Here is a 20,664-nt window from a genome sequence, read left to right on the forward strand (position 1 = left end):
GGGACGTGAGGTGAGACAGCAGCTCAGGTGTGCGTGGTCAGTGCAGCGGATGGGCCAGCCCATGGTGCTGGTTGCTACTGGCACTGGCACTGGTGCGTGAGCTCCCTGTGCCCCGAGCGGAGTGTGGGTGCGTTTCAGGGCCGGCCTGCCCCGCTCCCAGGGGGGCTGCGGGGCCTGGGCTGCCCCAAGCGGGTGCTTCCCTCGGCAGGGGGGGGCCGGGCGCCCGCAGTGCTCTTGCATATCACAGGCCTCTGGGAACTAGCGGCTCGACTTGGGGAAGCCCTTGTCTTTGGAAACAAGCCCCAGGTCTCTGAAGTTAAGTTCGCCGTGCTGTGAGGTGATCCCACAGGAGGCATCACTGGCAGAGGTAGGGCTGCCCAAGGTGGGGCTGTAGCACAGCAGCTACAAATACTTGCTGGAAATAGTGACACGTCATGGCTGGCATGACTTGAGGCGCAGAGAATGAGCATAAAACTCTGCACTGCTTCCAGTGCCGGTGTGCACCCTTGCTTTCTGATTTCCCCGAAGCCAGCACTTGAGACACCTCTTGCTTACCAGTCCTGGCACTGCATTACGGTGTGCAGGTAGCCGGTATGTAGGATAGTGTATAGTTACTGCTGAAATGTAGTGTTGCTCAGCTTTTTGCCCTTGAAGCTCTCAACTGGCTAGTACAGGCAATAGAAACGTTTGCTTGTAGCTGTGATGTGAAAATGTGGTCTTGGGTGCTCGACATGAAAGTATTAATCTGATCTATTTTGAAGCCTAGTCTGTCCCTCTGAAGGCGGCTTGTGAGTTCTTTCTTCCATGTAGCTGAATGGAGCAGCACAGGAATTGGGAAGAAGGTCATTAGGAGGAATGTCCTTAGCTCTAGGTACTGGAGGAGGTTTCTTCTTTAGCTGTAGTATGAGAAAACTATTTTTTATTAGCTTCACTAAATGCAGGGTTGCATATTATCGGATACAGCTGAAGGAGTCTTGTCTTCAACAGAGCACAGCTGAAATCTAAAAAGATAGTGAAGTATCTGACCAGTAACAACATCACCCATGAAAATAAAAAAATAATTCCTTTGTGAAAAACTCACTGCATCTGTATCCTAAGTGTGTTACTGTAAAAAAGATCAGGAAGCTTCATAGATGTCAAAGTAGCTTCAAAGTGGAGCGTTACGAACTGCTACAATTTCATTGTGAGTCCTCTGGTGTTGGCAATTTTTTTCCTGAAAAATTCCATCTCCAGTTAAATACTTGCGAAAGCTCTAATTTTGTTTAAAAAATCAGACAAAAATAATTTAATAATCCCCATACCTGTATAGGAGAGATTGTCATATCTCTGTCAATTCTCAGAATCTCTCAGGGACCACTTTCGTTATCAGCCTTTTGACTGAGGAGTATATAAAATCCTAGGGGTTAATGTGGTTCTACAGACCCACTGATGACTTGCAAACCATGAATGGTCTTGCAGGCTGCTGTTTTGAAAACTTTCACTTTAAACTCTGGAAATGTCCCATGTGGACCCTGTAGACTTAGAAACCAGGAAGCAAAACAAGCGAGCCTTTTCCTAAAACCTAAGGGGATTTTTGGGAACATTTTAATGGTTTTCCATACACAATTTTGTTAATTCTAGTATCAGTTAAATGATTGTTCTTAAAACAAAAGCCATCAATATGAAAGATGAGAAAACAAAGGATATAATTTCAGCAGAATGCTTTCAACATAATTGCTAGTAAGGTCTTTGAAAAAAAATTCAGAAGGTGCTTCAAAATAACAAAAATACACTAAAATTTAATTACAGAGATAGGAACACTGTATACATCTTAAAATTATCTAAAGCTCAGCTTCATAATAGGGGAGACTAAAAGCTTCCATGTCTGAAGTTTACAAATCAGATTTTAAAAGCTTAATATGAAAAATAGTTGTGTGAGTATGCTGCACCATAAAGCAAGCTCTGGAGAAGGACAGCGTTCTAATAAATATCTTGCTGAACACTTTATTTCTCAGGTGCCGTATCACCACAACCAGGAGACCTTCCTTGTGCTGCAGCATAGCAGCACAGGAGGATCAAATGTGAAAGCAACATCAGTGCTGTTATTTCTTGGCTCTGTAATTCTAATAGGTTGACTTTTGTGGGATTGAAAATGGAAAATAAATTGCTATAATACCTACAGCATTAATAACTTGTAAGAATTAATTCAGAGAATGTTTATGGCTTGAGTTACGAATAGGAGCAGTTGAGTTGATCATAATGGTTCCTTCTAAACAATTATGATTATCACTACTGTAAAAAGAAATATGGACAGAGGGTCAAGGGGAGTGTTTCTCCCCTTTTGCTCTGCTCTTCTGAGACCTCACCTTGAGTACTGTGTCCAGCTCTGGAGTCCCCAACACAAGAAGAACATGGAGCTGTTGGAGTGGGTCCAGAGGAGGGCTGAAGCACCTCTCCTGTGAAGACAGGCTGAGAGAGTTGGAGTTGTTTAGCCTGGGGAAGAGAAGGCTCCAGGGAGACCTTATAGCAGCCTTCCAGTACCTGAAGGGGCTACAGGAAAGCTGGGGAGGGACTGGTAGCCATAGGACAAGGGTTAATGGCTTTAAACGGGAAGAGTGTAGATTTGGGTTAGACAATAGGAAGAAATTCTTTAGTATGAGGGTGGTGAGACACTGTCTGGAAGGTTGTGGATGGCTCATCTCTGGAAGTATTCAAGGAGAGGTTGAATGGGGCTTTGAGCAACTTGTTCCAGTGGAAAGTGTCCTGGTCCACAGCAAGGGGGGTTGGAGCTAGATGACCTTAAAGGTCCCTTCCAACCCAAACCATTCTATGATTCTCTCTGTGTAGCTCATGATATCCAGGATAACTGAGGTCTAGGAAGGGTGAATGCAAACAATCGGGTGCTGTCATCTTAATATACTTATTTATTTCTGTGACTAGGCAGAGCTGAAACAGATAGAATTTCTATAAGCTACAAGGGGAAAAAAAGGAGACACAGAAAAAAGCCCCAGCAAACAGCTGAGCAGAAAACCTGATAGGAGAAAATTAAATGGAGAAACCATTTTACTTCAGCTTCCAAAATCTGAGGGAGTTTCAGAAGGATTTTTTGAGGCATAATCAGAAATCATAAGATGTGTTTCTCAAAAAGCCTGAAGAAAATTTGTTCCTGACCCCTGAGAAGGAAAGTGCAATGATGGCATTGTGTTGTAAAGTACCCTCAGATGGTAGGTTACTGTAAAAAATGGCTGAGCAAGATGGGAAATGGGCTGTAGTTGTGAATAGATAGATGGGATAAAACCCCAGATACAGAATGAAACCCTGTCCTAACTGCATTTTTCCGTCTGGTAACAGATACCTCAATGTTCTGCTCATTTTTCTTAGGCAACATTTAGCCAGTTTGCCATGCCAGCAAAGTATTAATGAATCAAATTGAATTTAATTTCACACACACCCATATGTAAAAACCAAACACACATATTTACCAGACATGCAGCTGTGCCTGATATCTCCCCAGAAAGCAAATTCCAGGATACATGCAGAATACCCTCAATGAAAAGTTATGCTACGAATTATTTGATTTGATGGGAAATTACTGTGTCATTTCCTTTTAAAGACTGTAGCACTCAAAATATAGTACTGTAATAAGCTATTTGTACAGAACAGAGCAGGGCTTTTCTGTGTGGTCTTCCTAGCATCTTCTTGGTGATCCATGCTGATTTTTGATTTCAGAGTTTTCCTTCTGAGGGAGAAATGGCCTTATAGGAGGTTTGGGTAGCAGGTGTGATTCATCAATAAAGTAACAGCTTATTTCTCTAAGAGCAGATAGGGCTCAAATGATGTAGATAAAGTACATACTCAGTCCACATAGTTGACTCCATCTGTTGTTGTAAGTGCTGTAGAGCCTTTTTGGTTATTTGGAGATAGTGGTTGCTATAAAGTGTGAGCAAATGAGTGGGTGCAATGTATTTACAAAGAGAGAGATGTGATACAAGAATTCCTACTACACTGGCATCCTTGGATTTACTAAATGTTTCATGAGACACATGATCTCCTTGTGCAGTGTGTCTTGGGAAATGTAGTCCAGGAAGAATTAAGCCTGATGTAAGGAAAAGCCGAAGGTCTGAGAAAAGCCAATTGCAGCTTCCTGTAGGCACAGCATCATCTCAGAAGATGCAGTTTAATGTTGAATTGATGCAGAAAGAAACAAAAGTCTGAATTTTTTAATTCAGTCCTTGTTAATATTTTTTTCAGTAGAATAAAACCGTTGTTCATGTTCTCAGCAAGATGAAAATACACATTGGCTCTCCTTGTAACATAGATTTGAGGCTTTATACCTTTATCCCTCCCTAACATATCTGTGACTCTCTGATATCTGTATCAGCATTGCTGAGAATTAAAACTGATGATGATTGTGTGTCCCTAGTCCTTCACAGGCAGAGCATCATATTAGAGAGAACAGGACAATTTGAGAGCTTAGGCCATAGTTTATTGAAATCAGTGTGAGTCCTCAGTGGGTTTTTTATTTATGTTGTTATTTGTGAAGAAAGAATTTGCTGGCTACCTTGCAAGGGAAGCTGTTTTTGGCAGGAGCAGAGCAGGAATTGGGAACTACCCTGGAAACAAGGCAATGATATGGCAAATCCTTAGGGAGGTGATTGCCTGTTTCTTATTGCCACTGAGAGGTCTGTGGTAACTTTCTCAGCTGATACGATCCAGCATGGTAGAGAGACCATTCTTCAAATGAGTCCTAGAAAGTGTTAGTATTGTGTCTGTCTTCCAAGTGAACATAACTAAGGAAGCAGCAGCACAACAGCCTGTAAACCTTTTGTAGCAGGCAGTAGGCATGGGCTCTGCCAAAGATTCTGCGTTTACCTCTACTAATCTGTAAAACATCCTCTCAGAGGCAGTCGTGAAAGCTGCCTGAGAAGAGTCATTGAAGACAAGACAGAAGAAAATACATAACGAGCAACAGAAGACAGCCCCCTTTCTGTCAGGGAATAGACTGACTGCTTTATTTTTCTTTCATCTGTAATGTCCCTGATTTTATATAGTACTGTGGATTACAGCTGGCTCTGGGTTGGATGGCTGGATCCATCCATCAAACTGTACACAGCACGCGTACGTAATAAGAGGAAGAGAAGCATTATTGTCCTTATTACTGAAGACATCCAAGTCCTGTGTCCCATAATCTTAATACAGCCAGAACACAGAGAAGAGTGAGAAAATGGGCAAGTTGCTTAATACTGGTGAACTACAGTTTTACTACAGTTTCAATGCACTAATTTAAACTGAGATATTAGGAGACAGAGCACCAAATCCTGGTGACCCTGATGTGTAATATAGTAATTATACTCTATTTAAAACACAGTGGAATTCACGTGCTGTGTTTCAGCTTTTCTTCCTGTTCTGGTAAACAACTGAGAAATGTAAAACTTTATTATTTTTATATAAAGAGAGAAAGCACAACTAGGGATACATATTCAAAGAAAAAAATGCTAATATAGTGCTTGGTTTGTGTATTGAGCACAGAATTGTACTAATAATTATAAAGTTTCATATAGTTTGCATATTAACTGTTGCAGATACAAAAGACTAATAATGAACTTCAATGCAGAGCAGGCTATTTAATCTGCATCTTTTCTTTCATCAACTATGCTTTACATAGACTTGTATTAGCATTCAAAGTATTACTGTATGGTAGTACATTTATGGGCAGGCCTGGAGTAAGGCAGAGATTCACAACATCTGATTAATAGGGAGCCTACCTTGCAAATATGCTGATTTCCCATCATGCAGTAGATGGTGGATAAATCTGGTTACGTACCTATGAAAACATCTGTTTTTGCTGTACTGTTGAGGAAACAATGTTTTCCTTCATTAATTGACTGGGTTCTTAAAGTTCTGTTAAAAAAAGAGATGGTGGACAGCACCATTAATCACCAGAACCAGTGTGTACTTCTCATCTTCACTAAAAAATTAAGGAACTGGTATTCATAAAAATCAAAAGGCTGAATTCTACCTGATAAAACAGCATTTGCAAATCAGTGTTGTAACTTGTAATTGCTATTGTGTTAATCTGTTGCTGTTTAGTTCATGGTCCAGATTTGATGCAGGGATTGTTCTGTGTAACCGAAAATCTAATCCCTTTCTACTAGGAGTCTATGTCTGTTTCAGCTTCAAAGCATTGTAATGAAGGAAAATACTTCTGTTTCACTCTCCTGTTTATAGTCAATGATACATGCACATGCTAGGTAAAACTGCAAAACATCTAAAAGAAAATAGCCCTTTAAGTATAGGCAAATCTTTTAAGTATGTGCTTTTGAAGAAGGTGATGGCTATGGAGTAGAGGTCTGAATGAAGGACACAACAAGAATGAACCCACTGAATTTCATTGCAAGTGGCAGAACAGACCGAGATTTTGATTCCCAGCCTTCAGATGAGTGGTGCCTGAGCATGCCTGAGAGAACATGCACACAGTGTCTGTGGAAATTATTAATCATAAATCTATTTAAGCCCTGAAAAAAGCATTTGGACCATATGAGGAACTGCATAGAGACTGAAAGAGGAGCAAAGGGGAGAAGTAAAAAGTAGTGGGGAAAATGCACTTTATCTTACTGCTCCTGTAAGAAGAAGCAGTATCACTCCCACAAACATTTAAGGAGAGTATTCACGCAGCTTTTGGATGGGCGTTAAGTAAAGCAGGAACGACTTTCATTCTCACAGGCCTTATTGAAAGAAAGGTTGATGTGAGATTATTTAGAGAAAAACTGAGTCTACTGATTCTTCAGAGAAGTTCAGGAGACTGTTTTAGATGGTTGTATTATCTTACTGCATAACCCTACAGGCCAAATAGAGTTTGGTGGGCTTTCATGGAGGCTCATCAGGTGCACCATTAGCCACTGTTTTCTATCACACAGACAGTTTCAATATAGTATTTGGTACAGAAGTATTTTCCCTCTAAAGGAGACCACCAGAAAGGTTTGGAAAGGTTCCCTCTTAAAATATGCCAGCATTTTTCTCTTGGATTCTTTAAAAATATATATATTTTGTTTACCTCACTGTGGTGAAAAGTAATTGGCAGGGTGAAACTGCAGACCAGTATTGAAAATTCCTCCTAGGCAAAGTCTGGCTAATATTGACTTCAGTTACAGTAGCAGCATGTTTGTGCTGAACGGTGCTATGAACTCTCCATCTGCAGATGTCAGCTGCCTAACTATCACACTGGTCAGGACTGAACATATGGTTGAGCAGTGTTTTTCAAAACTTGGTTCTGCTGGCAAGGATTGGCCTCTTCATGCTGTGGACTTTGTTAATGGTTGGGGAAGGGAGGAAGAAGAAAAGGAAAAAAAGTAAATATGTGTCAATGAAATGATCTGACTATCTGCAACAGAATGTCCTCACAGAAACACAGGTTTTTGCATCTGGCTCTTGTTCTTGCTTCTGTGACCCAGGAGAGAAAAGCATTGTTATAGGAGTGAAAAAAAATAATTAAAAATTAGGGAAATGTAACTTAATTAAAGAAAAAAGCCTACCAAGAAGTTGTTAAAGAGCCCCACATAGGTCTACTGATGTGATTGGATTTTGTAAAGCCGAGCTGTGCACATACACACAAATTTTAACAAAACTAGTACAAAGAAAACAATATTCTTTATTTAGCAACTAATTTAGTTTGATGACACTTTTGAGTGAACAAACCCTCCCTCAGATATGAGATAGAATAAAAAAACCCTTGTTTGTTTATGCACCCCTCTTAGGAATTTTCCTGAAGAGCATGGTTAGATATTTGATTCATGGCATTTCCTGGCTAATCTGAAAACTTATTGCCAAAATCTGACATCACATTTGCTGCTTCTGTTTCAGATCTAGTGGAGAGATTGTGCATCCAATGCTTTGCCTGATTTTTTTAGGCACTGTGCTACTTCATCTGAGAACAGGCTCTAATTCTTCCTGTAGTTCCTATTTTGCTTACGTTTGTAGGTCATCAGGGCTGGAATACCACTACTGCCTGCAGGCAGGAGTCAGTGTGCCAGCCACAGACCATGCATTCCTTTTCGTACAAATCTGACTGCAGAGTCCTCAGTGGCCTGGATCCCTGGTCAGGTGACATTATCTGTGCAATTACAGCAAGTCTCTTCATAATCCCTGCCCCTTTTCCTTGCAGAAGTCCAGAGGGACCTCCGTTAAAGTCTGTTTACACTCCATGAATATTTAGCCTTGGAAGTACCACTTTGTTCCCTGCAGCAAGCAGCTTTCTTCCAGCATGGGAAATGTATTTGTAACGTGGTCAGAGATGCAGGCCATGCATGGAGCACAGGGTGCCCTGGAGACTTCTGTCCTCTTTGGCTCTGGAACTGGAGATAGTTACTGATCACTTTGCCTTGCGAGTGAGGTTTTGTATGGGGTGATGCAAAGCTTCTAATGTTTCCTCATCTGTCCCTACTGTAAGCTGCCTGTATAGCACCAGTGCAGCTTAAAATCTGATCCCCAGTGTCTTTACTGATGTTGCTAATGAGGTTAACAATTAATGGCACCTAATGGTCTGTTGTAGCAGTGGTTTTGGTGATGGAGACAGCTGTCCTCTGGGAGCTGGGCTGAGACTATGAACTCATTTTGTATAAGCAAGTGAACAGCTGTTGCAGAAACACTGATGGGAGAGATTAGGTCACATACTTCATCTCCCTGCCACCCCAGGGCTGTTCCTTGCAGCAGGCAGTAGATGGAAGGTGGGAGCAACTTTAAGGGACAAAAGCCCTTGCTGGAGTTGGATGCAGAGGTCTAGACACAAAAATATTGTATCCCATTAGCAGTATTCTGATCCATCTGGTTCCCCTAACTTTTGAAGTATTTTACCAATGAAGCAGGATTTTAAAGCAATGTAATTTTTTTTACAAGTTTTGTTGCTGTGTTTTGTTGATATGTGGTGTGGTATCCTCTTGGCACCTGATTGCAATATGTAACTCGTGGCACTCACATATCGTGTTCTTTATTAAAAAAAAATCCCCCTACAAATACCCTTGCATCACAGGGTTATGAGTAATTAGAATATAATTTTAAATATACATTTATTTTCACAGAAAGCACGTTGTGGAGTTTTCATTACTTAAGCTTCACTTTAGTGTTAGTTTACTTTTGGTGTACAGTAGTTGCATTTCATCAGTCTGAAAAAAGGTGGCATTATAGATCTACGTTGCATTCCCCTAGTGCTTGAATACCTGTAAAGTATAGCACACTATATAATATAGTTGTGGTAGTGTTCATTTTTGGAACGTGACAGAAATGTTAACATTTAATTAGTGGCTCACTCATTTATTTTTGCTGAACTGATGGTGATGCCAGATATAATAATCTAGAAAAAAACCCCAAATGTACAAAACAAGTCCAGTCTAGGATTCACACCCATTCATTTTAAAATCCCCTGTAGCCAAAAATATTTGAGGAGAATTAGTTGTTTTATCCTGGTGACCTTATTTGGGAAAAGCAAATCTACATGCTCACCAAAGCACTATATAGCTACAAAGAACTGCCTATTTTAAGATGAAAGTAAAACTAAGTTTTGTATGTATTTTTCATTGCTAGTAGCTTTTAGAAACAAAGTTTAGTGGAAAATAATGTATGGTATGCTGAGCTGTCAGAGAGGGGAGATGAATTCTCTTCCTTTCAAAATGCCAGGAGCAGCTGACCCTGACAGGTTACCTGTGAGATTGAAGAGGCAGTTCCCCTGCTAAGCATTTATCTTGGCATTGCAATCTTCTGTGGAAAATTCTTGGAGTAACAGTTTACAGCTTGACAGATACAATTGAGATATGAGATAATGAAATATATTATGAGATAGAATGTATGAAGAGTAGAAAGACATGAAAAAGTCTTTAAAGAGAATGCAATTTCATTATTTATATACTTAGGGATCACTTGTGCTTCACTGAGTTGTTATCCTTCTATTTTTGGGCTTAACTTGGTGGTGTATTTGCAATTTTTTAAAAAACTGAAGAGATCTGTAGACAGAAAGGTTACCACTAACTTCAGAATCCCTTCTTTCAACTTTTTATGGTGTCTCTTAGTTAGGATAAATCTTATTTTATAGCTATCCTAATATTTACCTCTATGTTCAGTTTTACTTTCAGTAAAAGAATAGCATGTTACTTTAATGGGATCAATTTTCACTTTTATTCTGTTTCATGGTAGAACTGAAGTCTTGGCAGTTTATTAAGCTTAAAAGCTACAGTTTATTAGAATTCACACTTACAGAAAATTCTGGTAGAAGTCCTCATACCTAGATTAATTCTGTAATGAGTAATTGAGAAGAAGAAATGCATTAAAACTTTGATTACGAGTGTAAGTTCAAACAAAAACTTCAGTTAAATTTGGCTATTTTACACTCCTTGTCTGTTCAGTTATCCTTAATGTCCTAGCTAGGGTTATTAGCTCTCAGGTGCTTACCCAATTGTGTGTATGAAGTGGGCAAGTGAAATGTCCTGCGTATTTCCAGAACTGTAGTGAATATTACAAAAAAAAAAACCAAACCCCTTCAAAGTCAAAACTTAATTATTTCTAATAGAAAACTAATACACTGGAAAAGAGACACCATCCTTCAGGGAACAGGAAATAACAGAATCTAGTTATAAAACAAACAAACAAACAAACAATTATAGTACTTCTCTTATGAAAAATAGACTTCTGAACAAACTATTCAGAAATGGCCTAAGATCAGAAATTATTTTCTAGATATTTTTTTTTTTAAATGAAGAATTAATTGGTAAATTATAGTTAAGTTCAAATTATTCACCAAAAATGCAATTTGCTGAATTATTTTGTTGTTGTTAGAAATTGAGCAACATTTACTTTTTAAGTGCAGAGTGCCATCTCTCTGTTATATGTGCTCTGTCTTTCTTTCCAATTCCAGCTTTGGATTAATTTAAACTGTTCCATAGTATTTTTGTGGTCAAACCCCAGCCAGAAACTGAGCACCACACAGCTGCCCACTCACTTCTCCCTGTTGGGACTAGGGAGAGAATCAGAAGAGTAGAAGTGAGAAAACTCGTGGGTTGAGATAAAGACAGCTTAATATGTAAAACAAAAGCCATGCGTGCAAGCAAAGTAAAACAAGGAATTCATTCACCACTTCCCATGGTCAGGCAGGTGTTCAGCCATCTCTGGTAGAGCATGGCTCCATCATGACTAACAGTGACTTGGGAAGACAAATTGTTACTCTGAACATCCCCCCTTCCTTCTTCAACCTTCTTCATATACTGACCAGGACATCATATGGCATGGAATATCCCTTTGGAGAGTTGGGGTCAGCTGTCCCAGCTGTGTCCCCTCCCAACCCCTTGTGCACCCCCAGCCTGCTCACTGGTGGTGTGGGGTGGGAAAGCAGAAAGTGCCTTGACTCTGTGTGAGCTCTGCTCAGCAATAGCCAAAACATCCCTGAATTATCAACACTGTTTCCAGCATAAATCCAAAACATAACCCCATATCAGCCACTGTGAAGAAAATTAACTCTACCCCAGCCCAAACCAGCACAACTTTTCATTGAATAGGAGGCATTTAATGCCTGGCTTATTCATTTCTATATTAAATACACCAACTCAACATAGTTTTGTAGATAGAATACAGGATTAATTTGCTTTCTCTGACAAAAAAAACCCAAAACAACAAACCCAAGCCCCACAAACTAAAAAAAACAAAGAAAAACCCAACCAACCAAACAAAAACAACCCCCAAAACAAACACAAAGAAAAGCAGAAAAAAAAAAAAAAAGGCCAGCTGTAATGAGACTGTGCATCTGTCATTTTAACAGACTAAGTAAGCAGGAAATTGCTGAGAAGAAGGCAAGTAAAGGGGTGAATGTGGCAAATATGGTTTCCATGTCAGAATACGTGTTCAGCTTCTTTCTGTTGTCCCTAGTCACCTTGATGCACTGTGTGTCCCTGAGCTGGATACTCAAATATTTTCCTCTTTGTTTTGGCTAATGTTCATCCCAGTGTGCATCTGTGAAAAATCCCATCTTGTTTTTTTTCCTAAGGAAGCTATGGCTGCATCTGCACTGGGATTTCAGTTTGGAGAAGGGTTGTGCCCTTGAAAAAAAGCTCCTGACTATGCTTTGTTTCACATTGCAGTGTTTTTATTGGTGCATGAACCAGATTCCTTTTCCAGGCATACACCTATTGGGCTGCCACCAGAAGTGGGTATCCAGGGCAGGGGGTGAGGTTAGAGCTAGCCTGAAATACCTATGGTGTGGAATCAGCTCCATAGTATCAACTGCTTTGCTCTACAGATCTGCTGCTCCTGTGGTGCCCTGCTTGCTCACGGAGATACAGCTCATGTGTTTGGTTAGCCTGCAGCAACAGACTGCATAAATATCAAAGTGTGGCCTGTTTTGTGACCTGTTTTTGTTGAGAATGGTTGTGTAAATGTTTGAACACTTAAGGAAAAGAAAACGATTCAGATGTTCCTGCACTAAAGGAAAAGAGTATTCAGGCCTCAGTTAAGAGGTAACTCTTCACTGTGAAGAGTAAACTGCAATCAAGGCAATGTCTGTCCTGTATTCCTCACTGGGGTCTTCTCTGCCTTTCCTTCGGGGCTCTGAGTGCATTTGGTCTTGAGGTGGCTCTTTGAAATTGCCTCTTGCTTCCCATGTCTGTGCTTATTTTCAGTAGGAGACACAAGAGTCAGTAGACATGTTACATGTTTCATTTCAAAGCTCTTCTCCAGCAGTAACGCTCATGAAGATAGATCTGCCGTCCACACTTCTGAAGAAAAGTGAAAACGTTTCTGCCCTTCTTAAATATGGAAAATGCTTTAAATATTGATCTTAGAGACCACTGGCCAGGTTATTATTCAGTTCACACCAAAGGGGCCTCTGAAGATACCTTTAAAGGTACATTGTCTACATTAAATAATCTCCAGGCCCACTTTGCTACATTTATAGGAAAGAAAGGTGACAGACCTTACCTTTGCGGTTTGGCAAATTGGATTATCTCTTAATTGCTAGAGCTTCATTTAATAGAGCTAGATGATACACACCAGATGATAGCCTCACAGGAAAGGTCTCAGTAGGATATTCCTTTTGGGTGGGATCTTTTAGACTTATATGGCAGTCAGCATTCACTCCTTATTTTTTATGGACAGAGATTTAGCTTTGGTGCTTTCCTATCCTCTAGACTGGTCCAAGAGATAAAGGTGAAAGGGATTTCTATACAGTGTAGATTTGGTCTCTCTTGTTGTTTATTTGATTAATTTGACTTGTTACAGCCATATCCTAACTTATCGGTTTAGTCCTTGTAGGGTTTGTTTCTCTAAAAGTCCCAGAGAGGACTTGATAGCTGGAAATGGTTCTGGTGTGTATCTGCCTTAATATAACTCGGATTTTTCATGTCTCCATCTGCTGGTAAAAGGTGAGATTTGCTGTTCAAACAGGTCATATAATGAGTAACAGAATCTATAAATTTCAAATTATAAATACCCTGTTCACTGTTATAGACACTTTCCATTAGGAACTGGATAGAAAAGATAAATTTATTTATTTTTAGATGGCTTAATAATAGCTATCAAATGCTGATAACTTCTGATCTGTTGTGGATTTATACTGCCCTGACAGGAATGAGTTAGATATTCAAATGAATGTACTAATAGCCTGGGAATTGAAATCAGTGTGCTCATGAAACTAGATTTGTTCATTTTGGTGGGAGTAAGAGACATTCTAAAATGGTCATCCCTCTTTTAAAATATTAGTACTTTTACAGTTAGTGAGCAAGCAGGTGAAAGAAATAATGTATAAAGGGATTTTCAATCAGGTCAGTTATTTTGACTTATAACTGCAGACAGACACATGTTATGTACATAAACCACCATTGGTTCCTCCTAACAGTTGCAATGCAAAATTTTCCAGTGTTGAATTCCAGAGACCAAAACACCTACCAAATCATGTTTGGACCTCCTTACGTATAAGCTAACAGGACAGGGCTTTATGTGCAAAACTTTTTGCAAGGATATAGTTCATTTAGAGCACAACATTTCAGTCAGCAAAGGACAGCATCCCTTCCAGGGGAAATGCATCTTCAAGACTGCAGAAGGCAATGCCACACCACTAGCAGAGGTGCAGTGACACAGGTGTGCTTTAACTGCTGTTGTCTGAACTTGTGTATGTCAGAAAAAAGGTACACATCACATTTCTGCATTCAAAGCAGTCTTACATTTTAGGTGGTTTATACTATGCAATGAAATGTTTAGGTTGGTTGTTATTTACATCTACTCCTAATGTTTTGTACATGCTTCTGGCTTTGATCCTTTTATGACAGTGGTTTTATAGACCTGGACATTTCCTATAAAATCACCAGGCAAGCCTTTACTTTTCTATTTCAGTCTATCATGTGTTTATAGGAATATTTTTCAAACACTGTAAAGATGCTGATAGTTATAGTCATTCACAAATCAAGAGGGTGTTTTATGAGACCTGTTTCCCCCATGAAATTTCAACATGAGTTAGTGCGTGTATTTTCAAGCAAGGAATTGCTAGCACTTCTGTTTTTGGTGGCTTTCATTTTAAATGCTTGTGTTAAATTTTTTCTCCTCTGCAAAGTAACTATAAAAATGACGGCCTTTCATTTAATAGATGTTTTTCCTGTCTTGACTGTCTGTTTGCTTCACTGGCAAACTTTTTCCCCTTCGTTACTCCCACTAGCCCTGTAGGTTCCACCTGAATAAAAGAGATTGGCTCTCTCCTCAAGCATAATTTTTCAAAGTGATCCTCAGCACTTTCCGTGAGGTGCACAACTCTGTGTAAAAGTCACTTCTGTCCAGAAATGTATTATTTTTGTAGTTCTTTAAAAGCAAGCAAACAAACAACTTCAATCTCAGAATGCAAATGGAATTTATAGGGCTGAAAATGAAATGTCTATTTGTATTCTAAGAACATAGGAAGATGACTGAATAAACATAAAAACAAGAATAAACAGGAAACCCTGCAATGCAAAGAGTAAAATTAGGTAGCTTCTCATTGGTAGAGACTGAAACTGTTCCATTAGCTATCAAGATTAATTGTATCTGGACTGTACCTGTCAGTCTGCTGGCCAGAGAGGAATCTGAGACAACTGTTTTAAAGAGTAGGGCCATTAGCTCTGTGGTGGCTGGAACAAGAGTTATGCAACTCAGCCTAAAAGATTTAAGAGTCTAAGTCCAGTTCTTGAAGAGAAACATTCAGTGAGACTTCCATTCCTAAATAATTTTAGAAAGTGGGGCTTGGACTCTTGCCATGACGAGCGAAAGTCCTAAAAATACCTTAGTGGTTTATAAATATCCTCCTTGCTATTCCAGACTTCTTAGTACCCAAGTCAATATGAAAGTGACATTTAAGCTTCTCAGTCATAGAATTAGCAAGAAGGAGCTCAGTTAATATCTAGTCAATCCAAGACAGGATTTACTCAAAACTATCCCTGACAGATACTTGTTAACCTGGTCTCAAAATCCTGTGACAGAGATGCCACAGGCTCCCCAGGCAAACTGTTACTGTACTTGACTACCCACATCAATAGGAAATTTTTCCTAATGTCTAATGTAAATCTCCCATGCTGTGGTTTAAGCCTATTACTTGTCCTGTTCCTTGTAGACATTTCATAGGCTTTCAGACATGTGAATAGCATTATCATGCATTCCCTCATTTGTCTCTATTTAGGCTTAGCTGAGGCTAAAAAAATGTCCCTCTAGGCACTGTGAAAATTTTTACCTCAAGCCAGCTTAGAAAGTAGAGCTACTTTGTTAATACCTTTATCAAATAGCAATTTCAGGAGAAGAGTGTAGTGTAAGGGCATATGGCAGCAAAGCCTGATACAGCTGTGTCTACTTCAGAAACTTTGTGGTTTAAATCGGGATTTGGAGTTGTATCACTTGCCCAGCTTTTTACTTACTGGGATATCAGTATAGGGATATCAAAAGTCTCAGTAAGTAGCTGCCTTATGTAGGTAGCTGCCATACCCTCATTCAGGTTACTCATCTGGTGTATTGCTTCTCTGCACATGCGTGCTGCCAGGTGGACTGAGTAGCTTACTCACAGCAACTCAGCAACTTCTACAGCACCCACGGCTTTCTGAAACAAGGCCTACCTTATTGCCTTACTCAACACCAAGCAGAATGAAGCCTGACCTAGTCATGTGAAGGGTCTAGAGCAAACATCTTAGGAGGAGGGGCTGAGGGAACTGCGGTTGTTCAGTCTGGAGAACGGAGGCTCAGAAGAGACCATATTGTTCTCTACAACTACCTAAAAACAAGTTGTAGAAAGGTGGGGATTGGTCTCTTTTCTCAAGTAATAAGTGATAGAACAAGAGGAAACAGTCTCAGTTTGTGCCAGGGGAGTTTTAGACTGAATATTAAAAAAAAAAAGTCTCACTGAAAGGGTTCACAGACACTGAAACAGGCTGCTCAGGGAAGTGTTGGAGTCACCATCCCTCGAGGTATTGAAAAAATGTGTAGATGTGGTGCTTAGGGACATGATGTAGTGATGGACTTGGCAGTGTTAAGTTCATGGTTGTACTTGATGATCTTAAAGCTCGTTTCCAACCAAAGCGATTCTATGAGTCTACGTAATTCACAAGTATAGATGTTAAGGAATAGTACTATCTTCCCCTGAAGCAGTTTCCACTTGCTGTGAGCCATTTTTTTCCTACCCTTTTTGACTGACAGGATTTGGAAAGTTTGTATTAATTTTCTGGTACGTCAGTTAGGAGGCATGACAGAAAGCTTGTGTCAGATTTTGCATCCTTGTATTTTTAGAAGCAGCAGCAATGCTTGCTGTTTTATTCAGCTGGATGGAGAAATGCAGGTTCAAGAGCATACCCACATGATGCTGACCTACCTTTGGGTATCAGAAGCTGGGGAGGGAGGTAGGACTACTATGGTAAAAGAGCACTGCACATTAGAGCCACCAAAAGCAGCCAAATTAATTTTGTTTTTGAGTTTCTTCTTTGAATGTATTCATAATGCTTGCATGTGTCAGCTCTGCTGAGGTGGCATCTCAGCTTTTAAATTAATATTGTTGTAATGCATTTCTCTTTAATTAAAAAAGAGAGCACCCCCATAGGAAATTTCCTAAAACAAAACTCATTAATAATAAACAGATTAAATCTTTATCAGTTAATCAACACTACAAACTTATGAACGTTTGGAGAGTGGCATAAGATAACACTGTTGTCATAATAGCAGTGTTTGAAATCATTAGGGATCCTACTGTGCCATTTGGGTGGTGAGAAAATAATGATTGAATATGGGCCCCCTTACAGAGCTCACGTGTGAATTCCTTTAAAGATTAAATCTGCAAAGATCTGGGTTTTATGCTGGCCCCATCTTGAAAGCATTTTTAATTTTTTTTTAAATAGAGGGCAAGGGTGATGGACAATACCAAGCAAATTCTTCATGGTGCTGATACCAGAACCTGTCATAATGCCACAGGTTGGGTTTTTTTAGATGGTGGTTAGTGAAATTTTAGGGATTGTTCACAGGATGGGAGCCTCACCACCTTCTCAGGGACAGCTGTTCCCAGCTGATCTCTCTGAGACTTTACCCTGAGGTGGAGACTGCACTTCAAATTCTTCAGCTTCCTCCAACCTGAATCCTCAAGGCAGTCACTTCAGTCAGGACTGTGTGACCTGCCCTTTGACTATGTTACCCACCTATTGGACATGGGGCAGGCTCTGGACATTGTCTACCTTGACTTTTGTAAGGCTTTAACACTTGTCTCCCACACCATTCTCCTGGAGAAGCTGGTGAATCATGGCACAGACAAGTGTACTCTTCACTGGGTAAAAAACTGGCTGGATGGCCAGGCCCAGAGAGCTGTGGTAAATGGGGTCAAATCTGGTTGGTGGCAGGTCACCAGTGGTGTCCGTCAGGGCTCAGTTTTGGGGCCAGTTTTGTTCAATGTCTTTATCAATGATCTGGATGAGGGAATTGAGTGCACCCTCAGCAAGTTTGAAGATGACACCAAATGGGGTGGGAGTGTTGATCTGCTAGAGGGTAGGAAGGCTCTACAGAGGGACCTGGACAGGCTGGATCGATGTGCCAAGGCCAGTTGTGTGAGGTTCCATAAGGCCAAGTTCCAGCAGAAAAAGACTTAGGGTGAACACTGCTGGTGAACAGGCAGATGGACACGAGCCAGCAGTGTGCCCAGGTGGCCAAGAAGGCCAATAGCATCCTATCAGGAATAGCACAGCCAGCAGGAGTAGGGAGGTGATCCTGCCCCTGTACTCGGCACTGGAGAGGCTTCATCTCAAGTACTGTGTTCAGGTCTGGGCCCCTCACTACAGGAAGGACATTGAGGTGCTGGAGCGTGTCCAGAGAAGAGCTACCAAGCTAGTGAGGGGTCTATAGAACAAGTTATATGAGGAGCAGCTGAGGGAACTGTGGATGTTTAGTTTGGAGGAGACTGAGGGCAGACTTCATTGCCCCCTACAGCTACCTGAAAAGAGGTTGTAGGGAGGTGGGTTTTGGTCTCTTCTCCCAAGTGAATAATGACAGGACAAGAGAAAATTATCTGAAGTTGCAGCAGGAAAGGTTTAGATTGGATATGAGGAAGAACTTCTTTACTGAAAGGGTTGTCAGGCACTGGAACAGCCTGCCCAGGGAGGTGGTTGAATCACCATCCTTGGATGTATTCAAGAAATGTGTAGATGAAGAACTTCAGGGCATGCTCTAGTGGCTTAGATTGTGGGTTGTGTTGTGAGTTTTTTTAGAGTGTGGGTTGCTTTTTTGTTGTTTGCTTGGTTTTGGTGTTGTTGTTGTTTTTTGTTTGTTGTTTGGTTTGGGTTCTTTTGTTGGTTTGTTTTGTTTTTTACGGTTGGACTCTGTGATCTCAGAGGTCCTTTCTAACCATGACTAATCTGTGATTCTCTGATTCTGTGACTTTGACAATGCTCTGATCATGCATGTGAGGGGGAGTTCTGCTCAGGTTCAGCTCTATCATGGGGATAAGAGGCACAACCTGCTGTGCAGATAGAAAGGACAATGTAGCTTCTTTGGAGCTATTTGGTTTATTTGGATTCTTTCTATGAATTCTATGAAAAACAAAAGTGGGCTGGAAGAAAAATAAGGGCAGTGAGAAAAACAAATGGTGTTTGTCCACATCTAGCAAACTTACTGGAATGGGTTAGAAAGAAGTTATTAGCAAGGGGGCTGCAGCTGGGAGTCAGATGTAACTATTGCCATTTCATTTCTCATCTTTGCTTGTTACTTGGTCTCCGCAGCATTAATTGCATGTGTTTTGTCACCATCAGTTTTGTTGCAGCATGAGTTACAGCAGCAGTAAGAGTATTATGAAATGTTTAAAGTTTGAATGCATTTCTTGCTTAAAATACTGGTTAAAGGTTTGATGACTAGAAGTCTTTACCTACCATAGCACTATCACTTTGGAAAATCAGATGGTAGGTGTCCTCACTTTTCTGTCACTTGTTCCAGTCAGACTGTGTGCAAAAATCACAAATTTTCAAAATATCCCTTTCTTTTCCTCATATTGTGTTATGTCTCTGTGTAGTATATTTTCAAGCAGGTTTTGCAGGGCTAAATTGTAACAACTTCCTTTGTATTCATAATTACAGTCAGCTCTGTCACCTGTGAATTAAAACCTTTTATTAAATATCTTTATGAAATGCTATGTACAGATTTACTTGGAGGGGAATGAGAGGATATAAACTGTTGAGTTCTTATGAACAGCCACATAATGCATTTCTGTGCTGTGTTGTTGGACTGCACCCGCCTTTGAATCTTGTGTGTGCATTTGGAGAGAGAAGCACAGATACTTGTTTTGTTTTGTTTTTTTAAATACTGGAGCAAAAGATCACCTTCTATCAAGAGACCAAATGCCCTGCCATGGCAAAATGGACTGCTTGCAAGGGTCCATTTGATCCTTCTGGTCATACAGCTTTCCTACAATACTGTTTGTGTCATTCACAGGGTGGATGACCTTCAGATCTCAGTGGAAAGGTCTTCCCTTCTTCAGACTCTCTGCTAAAAAAGGAGAACACGTCCCATGAGTAACATAATTTATTTATTCATCCTGTCGTCCTCACATTTTCTTTTCTCTTTTTTCTCTTTTCAGGATGGAGTAGGTGTGGATGAGAAGCTGTCTTTACGGCGGGTAGCCGTCGTAGAAGATTTCTTTGACATTATCTATTCCATGCATGTGGAAACTGGTCCTAATGGAGAACAAATCAGAAAACATGCTGGTCAAAAGAGAACATATAAAGCAGTAAGTAAAAAACCCAATCAACAAAAAAAAAGTGAGCATCAGTCTCTAAAAGCATGAATTATTTGAGCTCAGTCACATGACTTGCAATTTGTGTGTTGTTTGGTTTTTTTTCCAGCTGCATTAGTACTCTAACCCTCATTCTGAAATTTATTTTGGACATCTTTCAATAATGCATGAAAACATACAGCTTAGAAATCAGAGGAGCCACATTTTCTGTGTAAAAAGGGCTGGTTCCTTTGACCTCAGTAGAGATTTTTCATTGGTACAAGCAGAGAATTTATCCTTTCTATAACAGTGTGACTATTTCTCTAATAACTCTGTATTAATTAGTTGTTATTGAATGGATGAAGTCTTGAAGAAGACTAGGAGCTTTTCTGAATGAGGTGCTGTAATTCAGCACTTGAATGAAGTTGCATTATCATTCATGGCTGCAGACTAAGTATACTTCATGGTTT

At 40.1% G+C, this 20,664-nt stretch overlaps 1 protein-coding gene across 4 annotated transcripts in view; it reads left to right on the forward strand.

The window, feature by feature from the left end:
• NOL4 (nucleolar protein 4) overlaps positions 1–20,664 on the forward strand; it is a 206,768-nt gene that overhangs the window by 15,514 nt on the left and 170,590 nt on the right. For 3 of the 4 annotated variants that reach the window (XM_010006819.1, XM_010006820.1, XM_010006821.1), the window contains exon 2: positions 20,060–20,209. In XM_010006819.1, coding sequence (XP_010005121.1) covers positions 20,060–20,209 — 150 coding nt within the window. The remainder of the gene's footprint in view (positions 1–20,059; positions 20,210–20,664) is intronic. The other variant, XM_010006822.1, reaches the window with a different exon arrangement.

This window comes from Chaetura pelagica, unplaced genomic scaffold (genome assembly GCF_000747805.2).
Source record: "Chaetura pelagica isolate M959 unplaced genomic scaffold, ChaPel_1.0 scaffold109, whole genome shotgun sequence".
Lineage (NCBI taxonomy): Eukaryota > Metazoa > Chordata > Aves > Apodiformes > Apodidae > Chaetura > Chaetura pelagica.